At 37.1% G+C, this 19,155-nt stretch overlaps 1 protein-coding gene across 1 annotated transcript in view; it reads right to left on the reverse strand.

Annotated features, from left to right (window-relative positions):
• Nucleotides 1–19,155, reverse strand: part of EVI5 (ecotropic viral integration site 5) — a 70,062-nt gene that overhangs the window by 39,777 nt on the left and 11,130 nt on the right. Inside the window, exons 5-14 of the mRNA XM_010006625.1 lie at nucleotides 18,486–18,560; nucleotides 17,716–17,841; nucleotides 16,805–16,948; nucleotides 15,604–15,693; nucleotides 15,401–15,498; nucleotides 13,930–13,990; nucleotides 12,009–12,062; nucleotides 9,626–9,658; nucleotides 8,929–9,078; nucleotides 654–788 (exon numbers count right to left, since the gene is read on the reverse strand). Coding sequence (XP_010004927.1) covers nucleotides 654–788; nucleotides 8,929–9,078; nucleotides 9,626–9,658; nucleotides 12,009–12,062; nucleotides 13,930–13,990; nucleotides 15,401–15,498; nucleotides 15,604–15,693; nucleotides 16,805–16,948; nucleotides 17,716–17,841; nucleotides 18,486–18,560 — 966 coding nt within the window. The remainder of the gene's footprint in view (nucleotides 1–653; nucleotides 789–8,928; nucleotides 9,079–9,625; nucleotides 9,659–12,008; nucleotides 12,063–13,929; nucleotides 13,991–15,400; nucleotides 15,499–15,603; nucleotides 15,694–16,804; nucleotides 16,949–17,715; nucleotides 17,842–18,485; nucleotides 18,561–19,155) is intronic.

The following is a 19,155-nucleotide window of genomic DNA, read 5'->3' on the forward strand; positions in this document are numbered from 1 at the left end:
TTCCAAAGCCAATACAACAGGATCTGAAGAGTGTGCTTTATATTAGATTAATTTGTGGGTTTTTTCTTTCCTTTTTTTTAACATCCATTTTATTTTGCAGTTAGGTGTTTCCTTAAAGAAAGGTAAATGTTTGGGAGTTGATTTGAGTACAGCTCGAACCCTGGCATCAGTAAGTTACAAGCTGGGACAGCATCCAAAAAACAGTAGAGATTTTGATACTAAACGGTGGAGTTATTATTTCCTTGCCCATCATGGTAAAAATGGGAGACCTGGGAATGGTAGTGTGGAACTCCCTCCTCCCCTTCTAGACTGTTTAGTTTCACATCACCTCAACACTCACTCTCAGCCTACTGCTCTTGTTGCAGGGTATAATTTTTGAAGCAATTGATGTTTACTATACAGACTCCAGAAGAATCCAGTTTTTCCACTGCAGTGGGCTTCAGAACAGGAGAACAAGGGAGCTGTTCTTTACAAACTGTTTCTAGTGCAAAAATATTTTGGGTTTTTTTGCTATATTAACTTCAGGTTTGAAAAGCATCTTGCGATCAAGGAAACAGAAGAAAAGATTCTAGAGGACAGTTAGGCAAAGAATTACAGGGACCTGTATTCTGTTTCTAGTGCTATTTTATACAGAGGATCCTGGTTTGGTTTACCTTCTCCATCTCTAGAACTTTATCTTGCATCTCCTTCAGGGCACAATGGGATTCTGCTTCACTCAGTCTGGCTTGGACCAGCTCTTTTTCCAGCTGTAGCACAAAGTCTTCACTGTATCGTATACTGCTTTTATGCTACAAAGTTTGCAGAAATATGTTTAGTATGAAGCACAGATTATTTGAAAGGGGTTTTATATGCCAGATTTGGAGTGAAAAGTATATTCAAATGCTTAATGTTAGAAATACTAGCTTAAGATCAACAGAAGAAATGCATACCTTATACAAGTTTACAGACATGTTCATCCAGACTGCTGACAGTAAGAACCCTACACCTCTCAAACCACGGCATCTCTGCACAGCTAAATGTCCAAGACCAAACTGACACCCCTGCTAGTACTGATGAGCAACAACTCACACTTTTCCTCATTGTTATACAAACAGAAAAATTTTCCAAGGATCTGTGATTACATTGTGATATGCAGAAAAAGATACGTAGGAAAGACTAGCTTATTACAAGGTTAATGCAAGTATCTCTCGATCCCTTCTCAAACTCTAAATCAACAGAAGCCTTCCATAATCTTGGATTTAAAATAATGTATTCTTCCATGCCAAATCACTTTTGGTTTGTCTGTTGTTTCTGCTACAACCCCTGACCCTCATGTGCTCCTGCTATACCTATTCCTTCTGAGATTCTCTTACCAGGGATTTGTAAGAAAAATGCAGGCACAAATAGCAGTATAGCCCCTTCTAGACAGACAGCATCGGGCCAAGCTACAAAGAAATTTGCTTCTTCCGTACAGGACTTAGTCCAAGACTATCCCAGGCCAGCTTTGCACACTCAAACACATTCCCTCAGTAGTAAAAAGCCAGTTCAGAACTTAGTCACCCTATCTACACTTCAGAGGGAATGGAAAAAACAGTTCTGCTCAAATACAGTAATGCACCATTACCTTATTTCTTGACTGTTGATTAGCCAGAGTTAAAAGTGAGATATATCCTTTCACTTGCTAAAGCACAATTCCATGAAACAGCGTATTTCAAAAGATACATTCAACTGAAGTCATACTAAGCATTAGTATTCAAAAGCTCCACTTAACTTTTTTTCTCCAGTCAATAGTTACTAAATAAATTTTATTTCTTGTATTACTTTAAAATTACTTGATATTCACCACAGATTCTCAGACTTGACAGGCCATACCATCCTAAATCAGCATTTCAATTTCTGGTTTAGAAAAAAAAAGGTGTTGAAATCCCCCAAAGTATAGTTTCCTAGTTATTCTGTATGTACAGCTACCCTAAAAAAAAAAGTTTAAAAGGAAAGCACATAATACATTTTTGGTGCCATACCTACATTGTGAAGAATAAATACTATACTTGGATGCATAGATTAATTTTTAGTCAATCAAAATGCAACTTTAAAATCCAGAGAGGATTCATTATACTAAAGATACAATTATTTCTTTGTTTGCATCAGATAATTTAGCTTTCTGCATCTAAAAACTAAGCCTTTCATCATGGCTTATGGTACAATCCAAACTCAAAATCTACACTAACTAAATTTCGTGTTACAATTTATTTTATTTCTTACATATGTCTGCAGGGAGCTATAACAGAGGGGATACATACAAAGCATTAAAAGGCAAATATAGCTCATGCAAGCAGTGTCACTGAGACTATCCATTTAAGTGCTTGTCATACCTAACTGTGCAGTTGAACATACAAATGCTTAATGTACAAAGAACATAGTATATTTAATATTTCCTCTCATACAAAACTAATTTAATTCATATTATTTTCAACCCACATAGTGTCTTTGCCTCAGCAAGCAGTGAAGGTAGCCCTCATTTGAGTGTGAGGAGAGGATGGGTGGACAATGCTGATGCCTTTCCACAAATGTCTCACATGCTACAGCAGCTTGAATAGCACATGTAACATCATGCAGACAGAACAGGCAACAGCTCTGTCTTATTTAATGGCTGTTTGCACAAGGTCATTAGATGATACACACAGCACTACACTTCTTGTTCCAGATTCTGGGTATGATACATATGGAACAAGAACAAATGCAGTGTGCTTTCCTCAGGTAAGAAGTCCTCTTGCACGTTTCAAGAAACAGAAAAAAGCAGATTTGAAAACTGAATACACCCTAATTTTGCAACAATATGTAAGTGTACTCTAAATAGTTTCAGACTACAGAACTCTGATGTTGGCAAGTAATAAGTAATGGAGAGTGAAAAAAAAAGTTACTTATCCAGTGTAGGCATAAGTCATGCCTCCTTTAAATCTTCATTTAGATTTCACGTCCCCAAGGAACATAAGTGGAGCACTTATCTATTTAGCCACAACAAACTTGAAATCTCATCTTGACAGACAATACAGTCAAGATCAAAACAGATTTTAAAAAAAGTACTCACAAGTTCAAAGTTGGGATTTTGCTCCTTCGAAAGCCAACATATAATTTTAGTAAGTTAGTATATAAAGGTAACACAGTTTTACAGCTAAAACAATGTTTGAGAACTTCTGCTTTGTCTAACTTGAGAAAAACTTGCTTTTATATATTTTCCATAGGCCCTACAATTTGTGACAAAAAGCACAACGAATTTGTGACAAAAAGCACACCAGCCAAACATTTTAAGCCCAGCAACACTGTTTTCCTTGGATATGTTAAGATGTCTGAGATAAAGCACTAAAAATGTATTCCTACAGCCTTTTACTTCTGAAAGAAAAGTCCTTGCTTGCCTTCACACAACTGGATTTATTTTCCCAACCTTTTCTTAAAATCTCAGAAATACTAATAACTCGCAGACTGACATAACCATCTCTACTATTGGCCAATAACAGATTATTGCCTGTAATTATGTGTATTACAGAATGTATTTCCAGTACTCTGTACTGAATGTCAACAGATGATTCAGCAGCTGCCCAACTAACTCTGTTTACCCATTTAAGCACTTGTTGTAATACTTAACTACAGTATTTTTATTTCCTGCTTTTTGGTTACAAATCAAAATGTAATAGAAAAAAGTAGATTGTAAAATAAAAGTAAGCCTTCCATGAGGTTGCAACACTAATTTACAGGCATATATCCCCTATATAAAGTTACACGTTTAATTTTTATCAGTACTTTTAGCATGAGTTCCTGAAAAGAAACTATGCATTATGGAGTTGCTTCAGTGATAACCAAGTTCATGCTTCTGGACGATGTTTAGTCAGTTGAAATTTTATCTTCACATGATACATGAAAAGCCTTCTTAAAAATAAGATGTGAAGCACCTAATTATCAGGAGTAAGTCAGAACAAGCTAATTGCCCTCACTCCTAACTCCTTAAATACCATCACTATTAGCATGCCTCACAAGAAAACCACTTGTATTCTGCTGAAGTCAGGCAACTTCCTCTATACAGTTCTTGATTTACTAGCAATATGAGGAAGAAACCACCTTCCTCTTAATCCTTTGGTTACACATCACATCTAGAAGCCTTTGGCAAGTTTCTATATTTAAAGATTAGACGTGTTGAAGACAGATTACTACCACTCTCTTCAGATATTCAGAGATTTGGGTAGCTAGAGCACTGAACTCCAAGACAGCTTCAGAATATAATTAGCTTTGTAATTACTTTTTCCTTATATAGTTATATAAAAAAACATACAGGTTATACACTGTTCTCAAAAACCTTCTACTGACAGAGTTGCTCTCTACTAAGATGTAAAAGGTCACATCCAAAATAAAATCGTATCTCAAAACTTATTTTATGCTTCCTTTTCTCCCTCCAAAGGATCTTAAATATATTAAAAATATGCAGAATACATTTTATTGCACTTAATCTGTGATAGTATTAATAATCCAATAATAGATTACTGGGTTGTCTGTGACAAGTACTAGAGCAGAACTTTCCTTCCTTTTGTTAAGAAACAATGGTAAGAACCACCTCTGTGACCGTATTGCAAAGTGTTGGGTCTCCCTACTCATTCTCGTTCAGCTGAAAACTCTGTATAATTACTTCAGCACATGAGAAATTAAAGTTGAATGCAATTTGGGCTTCTGGTGTTGGAATTCAGTCAAAAGACTCCTCTACCCATCTCTGTATTCAGCCTTACAAGGAAGCACTGCATGCTGCAACAATTTCTTCATACACATATATCCTTTAGACACCTTCAATACTTACCTTTAAGGCATCCAAATAGCGCTATCAAATCTCATAGAGCAGACAGAATATTTTTAAATACAAATGCATAAACTCTTTACAAAGGATACGTTAGCCGTCTTAGAAATACTAGGTTTTAAATTTTTTTGCTACCAACACTATAAAAACCTCTTATTTCTGCTGCCTTATGATTAACAAGTGGGTTGTGTTTTCTTGTTTTGCTTTTTTAACCTCACAGTGTTGCTCAGCAGAGGCAGCTGCAAGTATCCTCAGGCAGTTCTGTTCATACATTCCTATACAGGAATTCATACCTGCACTTCACAGTTCCAGTCATGCTGAAACAGACAACTCATGATTGGAAATTATGTAGATTATAGAATATGTAGCATAGATGTTGTACTTTAAATAAGTACAGATAAATTATGTAGACATTTGTAAGTTCACTGTGCAACCATTTTTGCTAACCATAAGCAAAACTGAAATAATTGGAGGGAAAAAAACAGCAACTATTAAAGCAAATATTCTTAAGCCAATACTGAAGAGCAGTCGTGCCGAGAGCAAAGTTATTGTCACTAATAAGTGACAAAAAGATTTGTCAGTGTACTCAAAATGAAACGCCAAGATTCAGAAGCAATGGATAGGTTTCCACTAGGTGGTGCCCTGAGCGCATGCAGCTGTTCATATTTATTGCTCCGATTTCCATGCTCAGAAACCAAGTTAAAAGCCAGTTCAATAACAAATCTTGCTAATGCAGCAGAAGCTAGGGAACTACTAATTGAAACCATCTTAACACTCACCACTTTGTCTAAGTTAGTTCAGACAGTGTCAAAACCACAGTATTATTCCTTAATGCATCAAAAGTAGTCAACTACTAGGCACAAATTCCTTTATAACCATCACATGGTTCTACAGCCACAGCTCCAAGCAAACTCAGACTATTGCTATAGTCATAGTCACACTGTTGTAGAGGAAAACAAGGCTGTAAGCATTCAGGGTTGCAAGTGTGGGTCTTAAACTCATTGCTTTTTCTGACATTTTACTTACTCTCCACTCCTGCATCACCTGTCCAATCTTCTGCCCTCACAGCTTCAATCCAGCCAGTTTTGTTCAGAACCAATTCTCCTGCCCAGCCAACCTGCTAGGCTTCCCTATCATTGATACTTACTAAGGTCCTCAGCATAACTAAAAGCATTAGCTTTAAAATTCATTCATCAGTTACCTAATACATTGAATACTGGTAAGTATGCCTCCAGAAACATATTCCAAAAGCATGTGTACTACTGTAATTAGACAGTAAACAGCTAGCTACCCAAATCCATGAACATCTGTTTTATTTCACTTGAAAGATTACAACATATCTAAATATATTTAAAGCATTGCTGGAATATCCCCATTTTCCTAATCATAATTTCTTCATGTTTTTTTCCCTAAAGAAATTGCTAAAGGTAAATAAAACGCAACGCTACACGTTAAAGTGACAGCTCATTTATAACTCCTTGCAACTGTTATAAGTAATCTATGCTTTTTATTATACTGAAATGCATTAAACAGACATAATGAACTATTTCTATAATGTTGCATTTAACCTCCCTGGGCAGTCTGTTCCAGTGCTCTGTCACTCTTACAGTAAAAAAATTTTTTCGGATATTCACCTTGAACCTCCTATGCTCCAATTTACACCCATTACCCCTTGTCCTATCACTGGTCATCACTGAGAAAAGCCTAACTCCATCCCCCTGACACTCACCCCTTACATATTTGTAAACATTGATGAGGTCACCCCTCAGTCTCCTTTTCTCCAAGCTAAAGAGACCCAGCTCCCTCAGCCTTTCCTCATAAGGGAGATGTTCCACTCCCCTAATCATCTTCGTAGCTCTGCGCTGGACTCTTTCGAGCAGTTCCCTGTCCTTTTTGAACTGAGGGGCCCAGAACTGGACACAATACTCCAGATGTGGCCTCACCAATGCAGAATAGAGGGGGAGGAGAACCTCTCTTGACCTACTAACCACACCCTTTCTAATACACCCCAGGATGCCATTGGCCTTCTTGGCCACAAGGGCACATTGCTGGCTCATGGTCATCCTCCTGTCTACCAGGACCCCCAGGTCTCTTTCACCTACACTACTCTCCAGCAGTTCAGCCCCCAACCTGTACTGGGACATGGTGTTGTTCTTCCCCAAATGTAAAACTCTGCACTTCCCCTTGTTGAATTTCATCATGTTTCTCCCCGCCCAACTCTCCAACCTATCTAAGTCTCTCTGAATGGCAGCACAGCCTTCTGGTGTGTCAGCCACTCCTCCCAGCTTAGTGTCATCAGCAAACTTGCTGAGGGTACATTCTATACCCTCATCCAGGTCGTTGATGAAGATGTTGAACAACACCGGTCCCAGCACCGACCCTTGTGGGACTCCACTAGTAACACACCTCCAACCAGATTCTACCCCATTGACTACCACTCTCTGACTCCTTCCTTTCAACCAGTTCCTAATCCACCTCACTTCCTGGTCACCAAACCCATACCTGATCAACTTATCCACAAGGATGCTGTGGGAGACGGTGTCAAATGCTTTACTGAAATCAAGATAAACCACATCTACCGCTCTACCATCATCTATCCACCTAGTAATTTCCTCATAGAAGGCTATGAGGTTAGTCAAACATGATTTACCCTTGATAAAACCATGCTGACTGCTCTTGATGACCCCCATGTCCTTGATGTGCCTGGAGATAGTCACAAGAACAAGTTGTTCCATCACCTTTCCAGGGATGGAGGTGAGGCTGACCGGTCTATAGTTACCCGGGTCCTCCTTCTTGCCCTTCTTGTAGACTGGAGTGACATTTGCTATCCTCCAGTCCTCAGGCACCTCACCTGTTGCCCATGATTTACTGAAGATGATGGAGAGTGGCCTAGCAATGACCTCCGCCAGCTCCCTCAGCACCCTTGGGTGCATTCCATCTGGACCCATTGATTTATGGATGTCCAGATTACTCAACTGATCCCTAACCCAATCTTCATCTACCATGTCAAACTCTTCCTCTATCTTGACCTCTTCTGGGGCTATTTAAGTTTAAGTTATGATTTAAGTTATGATTTCTTTTCAGTCTAACAGTAAATCTCATGCCCATCTTTCAAGTCAAGACACAAGTATTTCCAGAACTTAGGTGGAAGATGTGTAAAACAAAATGCTATTTTGGCTGTAAGGGGTCCTGTAAGCAGCTGCAGTGTGCTGTAGTTCTCAACAGTCATACTTCATACACCTGAAATGCCTGGGGCTTCAGACAAGTACGTGGATACCACTTACTTAAAACTGTATGAGCAAGTTCGCATCAAGATTGCTAGTGCATAGTTTATTCAGCAAGTCAAGACTGCTGGATCTCCCTCTCAGGAGATACTGAGCACTTTTTAAGTGGCTTAAAGCAACTTCAGCCTCACAGCAACAGTCAATTGAATTCTTGCACATTATATTACCTAAAACACATAATACACACAAACACAGGACTGCATACAGCTGCTAAAAGTTATTTTTCTGCTGTATCTGCAGATAAATACACTCCTTTAATAAGCCTTATAGCTCCAAACTCCGGGACAATACCCTTCTATTTTTGCAAGCAGCAAATGTAAGTGTGCTAGGAAAAAAAAACAAAGGTACACAGAAGAAACATTAACAGGTAAGAGACTGACTTAAATGAGAAGCTAGGTAAAGGCATTATGAATCAATTCTCAATTTGAGTATTTAGAGGGATACAATTTGTGATGGTTAGATTCTTAAAATTAGGAGCTACCTAAGGTTTTGTGTGTTTTTTTATTAGTATTTCTTTTGTGGTAGTGGGCTTTTAGTTGGGGTTTTTCTTGTTACTTGTTTTTTTTGCTTGGTGCATTTTGTTGGGTTGTTTTGTGGTGTTGTTTTTGGGGTTTTTTTTAACTGCTAACATATCTATCCAGGGTGATGAATCTCATGTATGAGTAAGAACAGACCAAAATATTACTTAGTCCAATTTGTGTAGTTTTAGGAATGCAAATCACAGTGAACAAGCATTTACAAGAACAGCACAGAGACCATGTCATGATGAGGAAAAATAAAACATGAGTGAGTGAAAAAGATGAGATGATGTGCTGCCAGGCTTCTTACCCATTGCTGCTGCTGCTGCTGGAGCTCCCTGATGGTATTCTCAGCTTGCTCCAGTTTAGTAATGGCCTCATCACTCTGCTGTTTGATGGTGGCCAGCTCCCGTTTTATGAGGTAGTTTTCCTCAGCCTCCTGGGCCCTTGTCACTTGTCCCTTAGGACATAATTCATTTTTTTAAGCAATTGAGGACAAATCCTAGAAAGACTGCCTTTGTGATGCTTAGCTGCTTATTTCATCAGATTGGTTTTGCATACAGCATAGACTACAATTGGTAGAAATTTTAGGACAAGGTAGCACTAAACAGCTGCTTTAGTACTTCATTACAGGGTTCAGCATCTGTTTAAGCAAGTACAATTGTGTACTTGCATTCAATAAAATGTCCTTTCATGCAATGTTACTCAGTTGTACATGCACAGATTTAAGTTTGCAATATTAAATTTCAGTGTTAATACAGTGTCACAGATTCCATTTGTCGCAGGAATTTGTACCAAAAAATTACATAAGGTTAGGAAAAATACAACGTGCAGGTATTTGGTTTATGTATTTTTAGTAAACAAAATTCAACAAGTTTCTAGAAAGAGATTAGCTCTACATTTATTCCAAATCAGCAAGGCAGGGATAGAGTACAGCATGCAAATATGCATGCATTAAGGCAGTTTGGGGTTGAGAGTAGGAGAGTCAAAAGACTAAAAGACTATACCTGTATCAATCTATCTGCCAAGGAAGCACTTTCCTACAAAGGAAAAATTCAGATAGGAATAAGGAAAAAGAAATACCAAAAAACAAAGGGGTGATAATAGTGACAAAAAAGACAAGAGCTGAGAGAAAGAAAATGCCCAAATTCTACCCGTTTTCTATACAAACTATTTTTTCAAAATTAACAACTCTTCATCTAAATTAAGGCAACTCAGCCTGAAAGCCCCAGGAAGCAGCTTCTTCTGCAGTAGCTTTAGCACAGTCCATCTTTGATACAAGAAGGTCTCAAAGTCAGATTTCCTTAACACTTAAATTTTACTTCCAGGAGACGGGGTATTTTTATCCCAAGGGCTTGCTTCCCTAATGAGCAGAAGTTACTGATCCATTGTCAGATGCCAGATAGTAGATGGATACAAGGTGTGGTCTATGGTCTGTCCACAATATGAAAGGAAGGCATAATTTGAGCACAAAGAAACTCCACTAAGCATTCATGCAGAACTAAAGCTTCCAAAACAAGGAAGCCCGGAAGGTTACATGGTGCAAAAACTGACATACAAGCAGAAACTTTCAACTATGACAGCTAATATTTTGTTTTACTGAACTCTTTGTAGTAATTCAGTTGAGCAGTGCAAAGATTTTCTCCTTGCCACAGTTTTGCAGGTAAGAAATTTTTGTTTAGGCACAGTGACAAGCACCACATTCCCCACCCCTCTCCAAGCTGCACATTTGGTTTCTCCTCTATCACCTTTGAAAGCACTCAATTTTTGCAGAGTCTACAAGAGAGAACGCATCTATTTGCAGACCATTTTTGTCCTTGTAACTTTTATTAAAATTAAAGTTCAAACTGATTGATAAGAGTTATTACTCAGAGGTTAGGATGTTTGCCATTAAGGTACACTAAGCAAATCACAACTAAATCATATAGGTTAGGATTATGAAAAGGTATTTTTAGTATGTTTCTGACAGAAGAACTGAATGTGTTTGTTCACGCTTTTATGATCTGCTTTTCAGATGGTGTGATGATAATGATCTTCAGATATTCTTATGAATAAATAATATTTTTCCCATTTCGAAATGTTCCAATTCCAGTCAGAATGAGATATTCTGAAAGTGAATTATAAAATTTTAAACACAGAATTGGCAAAAGCACTAGCATCTTCCAGTTCATCGTGGACTCTCTAATTAAAATTATTTCAAATGTCTCCAAGTGTAAAACAGGGGTATTTGCTATTATAAATTTGCCAAAAAAGTATTGAAGAGATACACTACAGCTTTTAATCTCTTTTAAAAAGTCAAGTCTTTTTCAGTTAATTTTGACAGCATTTCAAAATAAGAAACCAAGATATTTATAAAATTGTTTTTTTGGTCACAACTTTCACAATACATAAGCATTAGGTGCATTTTTCCAAAATTCGGAGATGAATTAGAATTTCACAGATTGATTGCTTCTCCAAGAAACTGTAATGGATTTAACATCTAAAGGATGACATTTTCAGTTATATCACTCTAACTTGCATCTTTACGATTTTCTTCCCTGTGAAACATGAACAACTCTTTGCAACTCACAAGAGCATTCCATTCCATTTTTTGAAAAGTAGTTGCTATTCATGGTTAAGATGTACAGGAATGTTCCCATTCTGGAGCAGACAGGCTCAAGACAATCTGTCACAGGAATTATAATACCAGAATATAGGAGAGGCTGCTCGAGAACAATGCTTGCATGTTGGCAATGTACTGGTAACAGTCACCATGAATACTTCTTAAGTTATATCAAATTACACAGAAGCCTAACGAGACTCTATTCCAGACTAAATCTGCGAGAAATAAGTCTTAAAAGATATTCTGCCCTCCATATTCCCAAAATTGCTACAGAAATTCAAATCTGTATAAAACATGTTAATGACAGCAGACTTCCTGTACTGAATGTGAATGCTGCAACAACACCCCTCTACTGCTGCATTTGCTAGGGATGGAAAAACCTTCTTCATCTCCATCTCTCTGGTCATCGGTAGGTCTGTCAATCTGCTCCTATGTAAGAATACTCAGCAACTTCAATTTTTCAAAACCGAAGGTTCTCTCACAATAACCCCTTTTCCACCCAAGCAGTCCACTATTTCATGTAGTCTTCTGGACCTTTAACAGATACTTCTAATTCAGAAAGAAAACAGTACAACAGAAGTTGGGTATGTCAAAATGTTTGATTTCATACTCACTAAGAGCAAGATATAACATCCTTAAACACTTACAAGCACTGACCCTAACTGACACCATAGATGAGCAGGAAGAACAGCAAGGTGTAATTCCCAGATTCCCATTTCATACAGTAAAACTGCCATCAATTTAAGTGTAAATTAACAAAGATTGAAAGTTATCACCAACATACTTACTTTTTCCAATGTTTCAATGCGCTGTTTTAGGAGTCTATTCTCAGTTCGTAACCTCTGGAAGGTAAACAGTTGAGAATTGTATTTCTCAAGTAACAAATTGGAAGTTTGACAAAAGCCAAAATAAGCCAAGAACATTGTTATCTCATTACATCTATGAAAATCAATGTAAATACACAAAAATAGTGAGCTTTTTAACATCCTTTTATGTGATGTATTAACTCAAAAGATGAGCTTTAACAGCTTAATACAGCGAAGATGAGAGACGTCTTGTGTTAGACTGAAACATCTGTGTTCCATTAGATGAAAGCAGTATGTCTGCAGGTGAACCACAGGGTTTAACCACACATAAGACTTAACAGCCTCCTCTTCATAAACAGAAGTTTATGGTCACAGTCTTCATGGTAGGGGACATGAAAGACCTGCACTAGGACAGGGTAATGAGATAGCTACAGGGATTCCTTCATTTTCCTCCCAATAATTTCTTAAATTACATAATATTTAACTGATAAGGTTATACTGAGAACTATCTACTTCACATGCCCTAGAAGTGAGAAAGAATTGTACAATTAGCATGTTTTGCCAGTGCACATCCTATAAATTTTAGCCACCAGCATTCAGACAGAACTGTATCCCTAAGAACAGGGCTATGGATAGCAGTTCAGTCATGCTTTATTCTGCCAGGCTAAAAGGCAGACTTGATGTGCTTGCTTTTCTGTCTTCCTAAAAGAGCAGAGCTTCTTAGCAGAAGAGAGAGTTAGAAATAGCTTATACCAGGTCCCAAAGCAGGGCCTAGAAAGACAAGTTTCAGAGTTGCTGGGGTTGATTGCAGTGTTGTGGTGTTGTTTTTTTTTGTTTTGGTTGGTGGTTTTGGTTTGGATTTTTTTGGAGGGTGGGTGGGGATAGGGAGCAAGGAACGATTTGAAATAAGATACTAGAATCTAAAGTTATGGTTGTCTTCCAACTAATTTTATTCTGCCAATAGATGGTATCTGAGTCCTGCAAATCTGATTTGAGATGCTGTTACAGCAGGTCCTAATGATGCTGACTGCCTCTCTGCCTGTTACAACAACAAACTGCCTGAAAAACCTTGGAACATCTTTGCAGCTGGTGCCATTGAATTTTTCTGAAGAACTAATGCCTTGGAAACTGATATTGAAAGGCAAAATGACTGGGAGGACAGGAAGAAGAAAGATTGTACCTCACTCCCTCTGCTAAGCTTCCTATACAACACTTGCCCATCATTTCTCCCACTGACTTTTCTCATGGAGGTAGCTAAAAATGTGACAAAGAAACAAATCCAGATCAAACAGTGCTGAGAAAAAAGGGTGGAAAAGTAAAAAAGCAGCAAAAGCCTATTTCTTTAACAGAAAAAGATACAGTGATTGTATATGCAGGAAGTAGGTCAATTAGTAAAGGGAAACAAACTGCACTTGCAGGGTGTGGTTTTTCCACATTATGTATCAACTGCAGAAGCTCCAAAAGAAAAAATACAGACAGAAGACACTCAGTCTTGGGTCCAATGCATAAGAAAAGATCAAGATCTCAAAATCAGTGATTAACCACTCAAGTGCATTCTGATAAACTCTATCTTAACATGTGTTTGAAAAACCTCCTGTGTGGGACATCTACATCTAAACCAGTGTACTTGGCACCCTCTGGTAAATGAAACCATCTGTAATCAAGCTTTAGTCAGCAGAAAACAATGAAAACTGTGTACAGCAAGTCTTCAAAGTTGGTTTTTTTTTAAATGTTAAAGCTCCCAATTTCACCAAGTGTCCTTTATGAACAGACATCCGAAATACAAATGCTAAAATAATCTGGAGATCACAATTACATGTCTTGCTACATACACAGATCAAATATGTAACCCCACATCTAGAATTAAGCTGGTCCATAAATTAGTTTATTGAGGCTCTCTTACTTTAATTTCAACTTGTTCTTCCATTTCTTTTGTCTTTATTGTAGTGTATTCCTTTTCTAACCTAAAAATTTGAAATAGTAATTATTAGAAAAAACACAGATAACTTCTTGGTGTAATATCTAACAAACCAGAATAGAACCGAGATACAGAATACTGATATTTGCTCTGTTTAAGTGGCCACTTGAAATGCACACCTGTAAATATTTAGACTGGACATTAAAACTACACTTAAAACACAAGGACTTCTGTAGATATGAACAGACTCTGAACCAGCACTCTGGAGCACAGGTGCTTGCTTGTTACAGTGGCAATGATTTGGAGCTACTCTGTAATAACCACTCAATGTAATTATAAAATCATTAATTCAATAGATTCAGCCAAAAGAAAACAGCTTGGAAAGCTTGGAAGACAGAAAGCTACAATGAGATTTGAGGCAAAGATCTTAAACATATAAAGTAATTTTGGCCCCTCTCCAGCATACTACAAAATTGTCCCAATTGAAAAAGGCGACAACAAGGAGAAACAAGCTGAGATATCAGAAGTTTCTATGTAAGGTAACACAGGAAGTTTAGACTCAGAATGGCAAGATTTTAAACAACATAAATTTATACTGGCTTTCAGATAAAGTGTTTTTCCTGAAAGCTTTGTTGCTAATTCTATTCTAGAGAAGACCGCTCAGTCTACAGCCTTGATCACAGGCTGCTGAAAGAAGGATTGCCAAATTCAGCTTGAAAGACCTTAGTGCAATCTGCAGTGCAAGAGCAGTGAGTGTATAATATATTATGCTCAGCTGGAGAATTGCCAAACTTAACCCTGGAAAAGCACAATATGTGCAGCTTGGCTTATCAAAACATAATTTACCAAAGACAGAAGAGAAGACATACAACTTACCTTAAAAAAAAAAATAGTATTCTGTTTAGTATTTTAAATGCCAAATGAAAGTTATTTTACAATTACGAGCAGTATTACAAAGTTTTATTAATTTATATTACTAAACAGCACTAATCTTTACCATACATGTACTCCTCAGCACTATGAATACTCTACCAGTATTCTTAAAACTAAAGTCTTAAGAATTTAGGCCAGATCATAAAGTTTAACCTCCTTTCCCTCTTCACCCTCAAAAACCAAACAATCCCCTTGCCAAAACCACACCCCACACACAGACTGCTTTTTCAATTCAGATCCTGTTTACAGATCCTGTAATGTACCATAGTTTGCAGCTTTCTTCAAAAGCTTTGTAGGTGATTTTTATGAGATACAGCTTTATTGTATCTAAGAAAAATGGTAAATACTGTTTTCAAAGAATTTTCTTGCAGACAGAACATAAGTTTTAACCATTTATAGAATAAAACACCAAAACACTTAAAGACAGCAAATTCAAAGTTAAATACTGATTAACTAGTTTTAAAGATAAACAAACAATATCTCATAGAAAAAGTATAATCTATTTTCTCAAAATGTTACTTACTTTTTCATCTTTTTTGCATTGTATTTGACTTGGTAAGATGCTTGGATTAATTTGTCTGGACCACTGTCAAACTGATGTGGAATGACCTTTTGAAAGTGCTAAAAGCAATCAGAACACAAGATTACATATAATTAATAGCTGTAAGGGGATACACACACAATACACATCTCAAATTTCTTACCATTATTATAACCTGGATTTACCTGTAACATTCCTTCCATGTCAAGTTGCAGTAGTTCTGCTTGGTTCATCTGAAGAACTGCTAAACCTACTCGAAATACTATCTCTAAACCCTGCAAACAGAAGTTAAGAAATATCCAAAAGTTATTCTTGGCAATGTCAAAAGGACAGAATGATCATACCACTTACTAACATTTAGAATCTCACCCAGTTTCTAAAGAAAAAAAAAAAAGGGCTACTGAAAAATCTCTCAATAAATTGGTATGGAGTTTCTTATTTGTTCCAAAGAGCAGTAGTCCAGTTATTTGCTCTGATGCCAGGACCACCCTCACACCCCTCAGAGAAGCCAGTGCTGAGGTAAAAACTCTTTGAGTGACATGTGTTCGCTATGTCAGAGGTATCCGAAGTTTAAAATATATCTAGCACAAAAAAACACCCGGGTACTTCTCAAAAAAGCCATTTCAGTTTCAGATTATATTTGACTTACTATTTGCTAAAAGATGACTGCAGAAAACAAGCACAGACCATAAGGTTTAGTTTATTAACAGTTACAACCACACAAATCTCTAATCCTAAACATGACTTAGGGTGTCTTTGTGATAATGACACTGAATAATACAATACTGGAACAGGTTGCCTAGAGAGCTGGTGGAGGTCTCATCCCTGGAGACATTCAACATCAGGCTTGATGGGGCTCTGAGCAATCTAGTCTAGTTGGAGGTGTCCCTGCTTACTGAAGGAGGGTCGGACTAGATGACCATTAGAGGTCCCTTCCAATCCAATACATTCTATGATTCTATGAATACCGTTAATTTCTTTGGCTCTTGTTCATCATCTGGACAGTAGAAGATGCCAACCCTCCCTCTTCCTGGCCTGTATATCCCAATGAAGCTTTAACTTTGGCCTTAAAGCAGCATTATTTTCCACCCTTAACTTACTACAATACTGAGACACCGATGTTCCTGTTGTATGCAATGCTACTGCATTGCATCCAGAAATGACAGATTGTGTTGACTCTTCAACAGGCTCAGAGCACTCAAAAGATTTAGCTGCTCTTCCTTCACAAACTACATACATAGACATCTTCCTCTACAAAATAATCTGAATAACTAAAAAGCAATAGCATTTGAGAATTGCTCATCATAATGGGATAAATACCACTACCTAAATAACAGCTTTTAAATTATAGTCTTGAAATGGATCATATGAACATTAAGTAGTTACCTCAGACATAAAAATATCAAATATTCTTGTTGCAATTGGCAGTGGAAAAGTTGTAAGGAATATAGTTAAAAACCATGATGATGCATACATAGAAGTGTGGAAACTCTGAGACTGAAAGTGCACATAAAGCTCTGGAAGATGCTCCTGGAAAAGAATAGAAAAAAATATACACTAAGATTCTGCTGGTAGTTTTAGTGAGCCTATGTTTTTGACAAATTTTGAATAAAAGAAGAAAACAGTTGATATGTAGTACAGAAAGCAGCTTTGTTACACAGAACTAGAAAAGATTTTACTCATTATCAAGAACCATTCAAGACAACCCTCTACGGCACTTCCACCCCACAAAGCACAGATTACAAAACCACTTCCTGATCCTAATAGGAAGTCACAAATTTGTAAATCCCTAAATCGTATCTAGTGTAGGCTAGAAAAAGGAGCTGGAAGGATCTAGGGTATGTGGTACTTAACATCTTAGCCCTGATCATCATGTTGAGAACTGGATCACAAGCCACAAACCTATTTGTCTCTCAGTCTGACCGGGAATAAAGTTTGCTGTGTCCCAAATCTGAACACAATTCTACATGCATTTCAAGTTTGCATTTTTTTAAAAAGCTATAAATTTACTATGAAGACACTGATTTCAGAATCTTCCATCCAAACAGGATTAGACATTCGTATGCTTAAGCCATAGTAATACAAATCCTTATGCTTCAATGATTAAAGCCAGTCGCTGTCTGCCAAAGATTTAAAGAGTAGACCACACAGCCACATGCATTTAATTCTTAAGTTCTAACAGTAACTACTGTCAGAACAGCCTTTTAGCAAACAGATATGCCTGCTCTTGAACTGTAATTCCCAAGTTCCTTATTAATAGCTACTGAAGAGATAAGTGTGATAGATTTTGTACACACCTGTATCATGCATTCAAGCTGGTACATACAAAGGCCGAGTTCAGCCATGCTTGGTTTAAAGAGTTCTCGCAGTCTGTAATCTTGCATTAATTTAACAAACACACAAAATGCCTCTTCTTCTGGCATCTATAATTAAAAAAAAAAGTACAGTAAAAATTCTGGACAAATATAAGAATATATAAGAGTAAGTGCCTGAGAGAGTTTAGGGCTGAGTCTTTTTGTGTATGCAGTGGGTTTGGTTTGTGTTTTTTATTGTTTTTTTGTTTTAAGGAATTTATAACCAATTACTGTAATGAACTTTTATATATGTTTAATTCTACCAAATGATTTCTAAACTAAAATGGAGGTCTGCAAGTTTCTTATAATATACTCTACTTTGTTATGAAACAAAAGGCAGCAATACCAAGGCAGCTTTAAAATTATCAACTGTTAAGTTCCATTTCTACTCTGAGGATATTCAGTGTAATAGAACTGAAATGAAAAGTTAGTTGATAGTTGAAACAACATTCAGCAGAACAGTTTGCAAGTCTGCAATCCTACCTTACCTCTGAGAAATAAAAGTATTCTCCCACTCAAAGATACTATCTTCTTGGCATGCAGAACCACACAGAAAAAAGCTCATTTTATTTGCAAAGTAAACAGGTGCCCTTGACAAATACATTGTAATCAAATAATGAAGGAAAATAATTTTTAAAATTCCCAATAAACCACCACAGTATATTATGCATTCTAGCAGGAATTGTAAAGGTTCACATTTTTAATATATTTACCTGCATAAGCAGTAATCCAACTATGAAAGCACTTCCTTGACAGTATCCAACCTCACGATCCACCAGAGAATAAGCCTGGGAAATAAAATGTTAAGACTCTCAACAGTAAACCTCATTAACAATAAAAAATAATCATAGTTCATGCTGTTACTTTGCTAATAACTTACTCCTTCCTCTCCCAAATCCAGAGAGGACAGATACTCTATTCAAAAGTTTTAGTCAGATATTCTAGTTGCTACCTGCTTCTCCCAAGGGGTATGAATATGAACTCTGTTCTCATGCAGTTTTCAGCTACAGGAATTTGCCAAAAGATAAGAGACAGCTGGCATACAAACTGCACAAGGCTACTACTTTTATAGGAAGTAAACCAAAGAGCCAACAGTTCTTTTCAGAAAATTTAAGTGCTGCAGCTTTATTTACAGGTGGGGAAAATGTGGTGATCTCCATGCATGTTCCATCTTTGAGTAATAGAAGTTACTATAATTTAGAAACTTGCAGACTTCTCTGTTGAAACTATTAGCATGGAGAAGTCTGCCTTTCAAACTTTAAGCTCTAGTAGAATGAATACAAAATAATGCAAACTTAATTTTCATTGACATTCTCACATTGTGCTTGGGCACTGTAACAACTGTACATTAGCTCATACCTGCCATTTGCTGCTACAACTTGC

This window comes from Chaetura pelagica, unplaced genomic scaffold (assembly GCF_000747805.2).
Source record: "Chaetura pelagica isolate M959 unplaced genomic scaffold, ChaPel_1.0 scaffold69, whole genome shotgun sequence".
Lineage (NCBI taxonomy): Eukaryota > Metazoa > Chordata > Aves > Apodiformes > Apodidae > Chaetura > Chaetura pelagica.